This window comes from Corvus brachyrhynchos, unplaced genomic scaffold (assembly GCF_000691975.1).
Source record: "Corvus brachyrhynchos isolate BGI_N302 unplaced genomic scaffold, ASM69197v1 scaffold148, whole genome shotgun sequence".
In the NCBI taxonomy this organism is placed as follows: Eukaryota; Metazoa; Chordata; class Aves; order Passeriformes; family Corvidae; genus Corvus; species Corvus brachyrhynchos.
In genome coordinates, this window is record NW_008239785.1 from 132,761 (window position 1) to 140,872 (window position 8,112).

General features: G+C 45.7%; 1 protein-coding gene across 2 annotated transcripts in view; it reads left to right on the top strand.

Annotated features, from left to right (window-relative positions):
- GAS7 (growth arrest specific 7) overlaps window positions 1–8,112 on the top strand; it is a 59,779-nt gene that overhangs the window by 47,407 nt on the left and 4,260 nt on the right. For both annotated transcript variants that reach the window (XM_017743192.1, XM_008640539.2), the window contains exons 11-13: window positions 700–779; window positions 3,213–3,311; window positions 4,041–8,112. The exon at window positions 4,041–8,112 is cut by the window's right edge and continues 4,260 nt beyond it. In XM_017743192.1, coding sequence (XP_017598681.1) covers window positions 700–779; window positions 3,213–3,311; window positions 4,041–4,154 — 293 coding nt within the window. In that variant the 3' untranslated portion in view covers window positions 4,155–8,112. The remainder of the gene's footprint in view (window positions 1–699; window positions 780–3,212; window positions 3,312–4,040) is intronic.

Sequence of the window (8,112 nt, forward strand, 5' to 3'; positions counted from 1 at the left end):
GGGGAGCAGCAGTCTCTGAGAATTGTTTTCCAAATTTGCCACCCACCTTTCCCTCTCCATCAGTGCAGAGTCCTGCAACAAAGGAAAAAAATGGAAAGAACTGCAGCTTCTTGTGTTACTGCCCTGAACACAGAAGGAGCTGGAGCTCAGCTGGAATCGGGCATCTCCAGAGATGGAGAATGCATGAGGCTGCAGATAAGCATCCCTTCATCCAACAGCTGGAGCCTGATGCATCGCTTCTCCTTGAGACAGAGACCTCTTAGGCTGCAGTCTCACCTACAGAGTGCGGCGCTGCAGTTCCATAACTCATCATTATTATTTCCCATTTTAATTACTTCATTTTTCGAATATAACTTTCCATCTATGGCTTTTTTTTAACTAAAGTAGCTTGCCTTTTTATAATTCTGGGCATTTTGTGAAATACTTAAAGCTCATATTTTTCTTTCAAAATCTTGTCTTTTCCCCTCATTCATTCTCACCCCAATCACCTGCTTTTTTTTGCCATGCATCAAGAGCATGCATTTAGTTGAAATGTTGGTATGTGTGACAAATACCATGCAACAGAACTGCTGTGAGCCCCACCAGGGTTGATCTTCAAATCCTTGGGATCTGTGTACAAAACCTGACCTGCACTTTCCTTCTAAGCTCTGGAGAAGGTTCTAGAGAAGACTGATGTGTTGCTGTCTTGACTCTTTTCAGGGGATGACCTGATGCGCTGTGTGGATCTTTACAATCAAGCCCAGTCCAAGTGGTTTGAGGAGATGGTGACCACCACTCTGGTATGTAGCACCTAAAACTACCCTTGTAAACTTGTAATAGCCTACAGTATTCATCATTCACAGCCAGTTCAGTGCAAAGCAGTGGGGAAGATTGAGTGATAAATCTCACATTGTATTTCCCATTCTCAGTCCTGAGAAAACCTCATCATCAGGGGATAAGAAGAAATAATTGTTTCTTTGCAGAAGGCCTTAAACCTGTTAAGGGCTGCTTAGGGGCCAGAACACTGGAATTGTCCTTAGGAAGGGTGAAGTACTGCACAAGGAAAATACACAATAAATCACCAAATCCATTCATACATTAATGAATTTTTCTATTCCACAATTTCACAATTTTTTTTGGAGTCTCCCCAGAGACATCTCTTCTGCAGACTTAACAGCCCCTGTTGTCTCAGCCTGACTTGCTACAAGCTGCCTTGGAGCATCTCTGTGGCCTCCTCTGGACTCAATCCAGAAGCTGCACATCCTTCATGTGCTGCCACCCCCAGACCTGGCTGCAGTGCTCCAGGTGGGATCTCACCAGGGCAGAGGGGCAGGATCTCCTCCACCTACTGAACATGTGCTCTGCGTATTTGCCCCTGGAGAAGCACAACCTGCAAGTGCACTTGGCTCAAGAGGGCAGCCAGAGCCTGCAGCTCTGGTTTGTCAGTGCTAGAACTCAGGCTGATGAACATTTGCAGGCAAGTCTTAGTACACATGAATATAAAACCAGAACTGAAAGCAGCCTGTGCCTGCTCAGCCCAGGCGCAGATTAGTTCGTACAGAATGATGCCAAGCTGAGAGGGTCGAGGTCTGAAGGTTTTTGTCTCCATGCATACCTTCCTCCCTGAAGTTCCTCGTGCAGATACAGCGGCTGTTCTGCAGGTGGCACGCTGGGTTTGGCGTTCTGGTCTTGCACATCTGTGCCCTAAGAGGGAGTGGGCTGTTTATTTCTGTAAGGGCAGTACCTCAGCTGGCAGCAGCAGTAGGAGGTCAGTCTATTTCAGCCCTATCCATTCCATAAGCTCCTTTGCTCATCTTCCTCCCCAGGCTGATAATCTGCCACCTGAGATTTTTTTTGCTGGAATGAAGAATGTTTCAGAGTTGCAGATAGCACAGGGAAGGCCAGGTTAGCAGTCTGCCAGCTTGGATGAGCTTCGATTGCACTCCACCTTGATGCTCAGTGAGTGGGCACCAGAAATGCCTGCTGAGGACAGGTTTCACAAGGTTTGGCCCCGGTGATGTGTGTGTGAGCACCAAACTTTCCGTTGAACAGCAAAGGCCATTGCAGTGATGTCTGTAAAGGCAGACTTCCACAGAGTGCTGCTGCTGCTGCTCAAATCATGGAATCACAGAATATCCTGAGTTGGAAGGGACTCGTCAGGATCACTGAGTCCAACTCCTGGCCCTGCACAGGACACCCCAGCAATCCTACCAGGGGCCTTAGTGTGTTGTCCAGATGCTTCTTGAACTCAGACAGGATTGGACCTGTGCCACTTCCCTGTTCCAGTGCCTGAGCACCCTCTGGGTGAAGAACCTTTTCCTAATACCCAACCTAAACCTCCCTCACCTCAGCTCCAGCCATTCCCTTGGGTTCTGACACTGATCGTGGGAGTGAAGAGGTCAGTGCTTCCTCTCTGCTATCCCTCATGAGGATGTTGAAGACCACAATGAGTCTCTCTTCAGTCTCCTCCAGGCTGAACAAACCAAGTGACCTCAGCTGCCTCCCATAAGGCTTCCCCTCCAGACCCTTTATGATTCTTGTGGCCCTGCTTTGGACACTCTTAACAGCCTGATGTCTTTTTTACATTGTGGCACACAGTACTCAAGGTGAGGCCACATCAGAAGGACTAAATGCAGATTTTGGGGTATAATATCAGAATCCAGAAGAAAAGGGAGGTAGAAAATATCAGGAGGAAAGACAGAAATCACCTGCCTTTCCAACTAAAATGTTGCTGGGTTCTGCTTGCTGCCAGCTGAGCACGGTGGAAACTTGTCCTAGCTCATCATCTGGTGAACTGTGCTCTGACAGGCTGGAAGGGGGGGTGGTCTGAGCCATACACCCCAATGTGCTTTCTGCTGCCCCAGGGAATCCCTGTAATTTCTGTAGCTAGCAATAAAGCACGCGAAACTTCTTGCAGGAAACAGATTCCCTCTTGCTTGCAGCATCTCTGAAGGCAGTGGCTCCACTCTCTGCCTTGGTTGTCTCAGTTTTGGAACCTTTTGGAAAGGTTTGACCTTCTTTTCAGTTGCTAGGCTCAGGCTGAGATGACTCCTGTCGCTTGCTGTTTCTTATTCTTCACAGAGCAGAGGAATGTGCAACCACAGAGCCCAGCTCCAAAGCATGACCCTGGGGCAGTATCGCACCTACTGGCAGCTTTTTGTCTATCATCCTTTCTCTGGGCCTCCAAGCTCAGGTTCCAGTAAAAATGTGGACTTGTTTTTCTTCATGTCCAGGAGCTTGAGAGACTAGAAGTTGAAAGGGTGGAGATGATTCGGCAGCATCTGTGCCAGTACACACAGCTGCGGCATGAGACAGACATGTTCAACCAAAGTGTGAGTGTGTTTTTTGTTTGATCCCCGTGGTCCTCACTGCCCTTCAGCTGAGCAGGATGGTCCCTCCTGACCTGCTCTGACTGGCTTTTGTCAAAGGCCATGGGAGAAGTGTCTGCAGGCAGCTTGTTAGTCTGCAGCAGTGCTGTGCTGCCTCCCTGCAGTCCTGCTCCTCCAGGACTCTCTGATCCTGGTCTCATTTCATACTGCTGGGTCACAGCTCTTTGCTGGGTGGGGTACACAACCAACTGAAGCCCATTTGGGCAGCGTGAGCCATTATTAGCTCTCCCAGCATGATGCACTATTCCTTGAGGTCTTCTGTTTGTGCAGGGAAGATGCTGAATTGTTTCACTGTTGGAAAAGGGAGTAAATATATTTTCCTTATTAAAAACTGGCTATTTATTTTAATATTAAAATACGGGGGATGCATGCTGACCTCAGTACAGTTTTATTTGGTGTAAGGTGCAGATTGCAGGACAGGAGTCAGAGGCTGCCTGGCTGCTGCCTGGCACAGGAAGCCTTTCTCTGCTTCATGTTAAGTCTCCCTCTTCCCTGCTTACCACAAGGCTGCACGTTCAGACCTGTCTTGTCCATCAAGGCTCATGTACATGCAGCTCTCACTTGCCTGCTGATGCAGTGTAGGCATGCCCACAGCTGCTCTGCGTGTCAGAGCAATGACTCTCTGCTTGAAATGTGCCCTTGACATTTGGATTCTTGTTTTCTTCCTTTCAGACAGTAGAACTTGTGGATCAGTTGCTTCGGAAAGTGGATCCTGCCAAAGACAGGGAACTGTGGGTAAAAGAACACAAAACTGGAGATATCCGACCTGTGGACATGGAAATATAGACTGATCTGTAGTTGGATGCGATGAGTCCACTGAATTAAGCAGGCTGATGTTTGTTTGTAAGGGTCAAAAGAGCATAGGGAAAAGGTTGTTTCACTACCAGACACCTTGTAATTTATGCCTGTATGGGCTATCTCTGTTCCATTTAGTCATTACAATGGTCCTCGTTGTGCTAAGCCTTAAGCACCAGACATTCCAGGGTGAAAAAAACAGATGTGTGCTTCCCACCAGAGGTTCCCAATTGCACGCAGCTTCCAGGAGAAATCTGCTTTCTGGTACAGAAAGTGCTCTGTTCTTCAGTGACTTTGTGCTCTACCCCTTGCATGACTATCTCTATACAGTTTGTTAGAACAACCATGCAGTGAGCCTCTGGCCAGCAAGTAGATAATTGAAAATGATGCAGGAGGCAAGGAAGTCCTGATCATGAATCCCAGGTCTATCACTGACTGCTTTCATGGCCACAGGCAAGTCAATTAACTCTCCTGGCTCCCCCATCTATAAAATAAGCGTATCTTGCAGCAATGTTGTGTGGATACATTGATTCCATATTACACTGTCTTTCACCACGGCAGTGAAGTGATGGCCCTTCTCCCAAAATCCAGGGAGAAGATTCCTGTTCTTCCTGTTTTATACTCCCTCTCAGGGATACATAAACCCATTTTCATGATTTCTGTTGTAGGCCACTCGATAAGTTTGAAAGTGTTGCCATCACAGTTTTTTATCAAGAAAGACTTGGTTGTACTATACCTACCTCATTAGCTGTCAGAGTGCCCTCGATGACAGAAGGAGGTTATATTCCAAGGAATAAATGAGATGTTAAAAATCTTTCCTGCTCATGCAAGGTGTTTTTCCACAGAATCTCCTTAAAGACAGTCCTCTAACAGTTTACTTGGGATTCAGGTTTAAATTTCCTTCGTTGGTTTCTTCAGGTGAATATCACAGACCTTAGGTATTTTTAATTACTGAGTTTGTCCAGCTAAATTTTGGCTTTTATCTTTTTGGAGCCTGATTTTCAAAGGTGCCATGAATATGTCATGCTAGATTGCATTCAGTGTAGATGTAGGTGCCCAGCACTTCTGTGCCATCAGAGTCCTAACCTGAGTTGTTTTCTATGTTACCCTTACTGCAAACCACCAAAAAATTCAACACTGCTCTTAGCAAATAGTGTTACATAGTTTGGAGACTGGTTTTGAAAAGGTATTTATTTTCTTCTGCTGTTACTTCTGATTGATTATTCAGTGTTGCTGTTAATATATTTTTTCAGCATTTCATACAATGCAAAGATTCTTCAGATTCTTGCTTTAGATCCAGGAGAAACCTTGATTCTCACCACTGTGGCCTTTACTCAGTGTTTACTGTGGTCTTAGCTACAATTTCCCAAACCATGGTATTTCATTTGACCCACAGTTACGCTCCATTTTGTCTCACTGTTACTGTCTTTTTCTCCCCAGCCCCAGAACTGCATCCTTCCTTTGTTCTACTGCTATTCCAGGTTTTTGTTCACCATCCTCCCAAGTGCTGCAATTAGATCACTGGGAGTCAATATTCCTCTTTACAAATACAAACTGAGACACAGAAAAGTCTTATCTGAAGCATGTTTTTAACATTGCTGCAGTGGTTATTTTTCTGGTTTATTATTTCAGACTGAATTCTCTTGCATTTTCCTATTGCTCCCTTTTTCTTAACCATCTCTTTACCAGTTCAGGTTCGTTCCTGCCTTGCAGATGCCTTCACAACCCACTCCTCTGCTGCTTCATAACCTTTATAAACCTTTTGCATGCTGGCAGTTGTAGTGTCATGACTACTGCATGCTCAAGATCACCGTTCCTGTGTGACACCTCCTGTGCTGCACTTTCCCTGCACACTTGGGAATTTGGACTACTATTTTATTCTTGGTGTTGGAAGAGCACACTGTGATGTGAGCCTCACCTCAGTTCCTGCAGAGACCATTGCAACACCAGTTGAAGTGTTTGGTTTGTGAGTGTCCTTGAGCTTAGTTAGAGCCTCCCTGGAATCCTTTTCTCCTTCCCTTCTTCCCTCAAGCAGGGCATTGATGATGTCTCCTTTTCAGTCTCTCTACTGATTCACTTGCTGTCTTGCTAATTTTTTGGGCATACCAGTGTATACTTTTCTTACCTTGCACTTCAGAGGACAGGCACTTTTTTATTTTTTAAGCCACAAGTGCAGGTTGAACTTTCAAAACTTCAGTGGCCAAAATAACATGAATACGTGTAAGCTGCATTTCAGGTTGCCCCCTCTTCTAGGCTGTATTGCAAATTGAAATGAGCAGTCTTGACAATGCCTCAGAACATTCTTGTTTTGATTACAAAACAAAGCTAGTTGTGCACTTTATACAGTATTCTCCTTAATAAATACCTGAAATAATCTGTTAGCAATTACACTTTATTTTTCCTCTTTCTTTAAAGATGTTTGTTATATTATCTATTTTGGACTGGAAATACTGTCCATTAGCACAGCTTTCTCTGGGGACTGCAATGTGTTTTGGTTCCTGTACTAAGGTGTATTTATGCTGCTCTAAATTCTTAGGGGGGTTGGTTTTTTTGTTGTTTCTGTTTGTTTGGGTTTTTTTTTTTTTTTTTTACTTTGGGTTTTATTTCTGGACAGTTTTCCTGCTTCTAGTTCTTGGTCCATTTAAAATGTTTTAGGGATGTGATTTGCCCAGAGCAGCAATTCTCTTGGTGGAGTCTGATCTCTTTGTCACTTCAATAAGCAGAGGAGAGCACAGATACCTGGCTGCTGATCTTTCCCAGCCCCAGGAGACTCTGGGTTCTGCTCCACGGTGGGTGAGATGCTTCGTCCACAACAACACTTCCATCTGTATTCAGTGGAAGTTTTGCTGTTGCCTGTAAACAGTTTCCAGCTTACTTCTTTCAAAAGATGATATTCCTCCTTGATCCAACACTGCAGATCAGTGTCACCTGGCTCGTTCCCTTCTCTGACTGGTGCATCCTGCACAGTGTGATGTCTTACAGGTCAGGGCATGCTGGAGTTCCAGTGCTTCTAACAGGCAGCATCTTGGAAGTGGCATGTTTAAAGGAAAGCATGGATTCCTGCTCTCATGTTTGTTCCTAAGAAGGTAACTTTGGGAGTTTCAGCATTGCTCTGTTTGTCTTCCACTGAGTTTCAGAGATGCAGTGGAACTCAGTATCTCTTCATGCTCCTCCTAAACAGCTGCTTCTCCAGAGCAAGATCGAGCTTGGTGTTTTATTAAAATCCTAGCATCCATGGATGCTGCGTGATGATGCTGCAGTGTGACTGACTAATAGAGTACCAAAGTAAGTCTCTTCCCTCCATACGTACTGAGCTTAGGCATCATCTCATTTCATCTGGCAGCTCCCACGCTTGGTGTGAGTTTTTGCTGGTTTAGTCACTGTGGGTATCAGATTGGCAGGGCTCTCTCCCATCTTCGTGTGCTCTGAGGTCACAGAGCAGGTCAGTTCTCAGTTAACACTGTTTGCTTTCACTGGCAGAGGTAGAACAAGTGGGAGTTTTCCTCTGGTCCTTAGCAGGTAGCTCTGTTTGTCCAGATCTGTTGAAGCCACCTGTGTTTTGGGAGTGCTGCCACACCTGTGGAGCTCCCTCTTGGTCTGAGCGATGCTGTCACACATGTGTCCTATGCTGGAGGGCTCTCTGGCACTCTCCATTTCAGCCAGAGCCTTTTGGCCCTTGTCTTAGCAAAAGGGCTTCCTGAATTCCTTCAGGAGTTCAGGTCTGTGGCTTCAGGTCTGTTGAGTGTCCTGACACCAGCGCCAGAGCTGGTGAGGTGCTTGTACCCTCAGCTGCCATACAGAATGAGAACTTCTTATTCACCATCCATGCCTCCCTGCCTGTGTCTTCAAAGCCATCTTCTGGCACAGTTGAAATTCTTTCTCTCTAAGGTATTTTTTCAGCTTGTTTCCTACCAGAACTCATTCTGGATCCAGTGCTGTTGGCTGATTC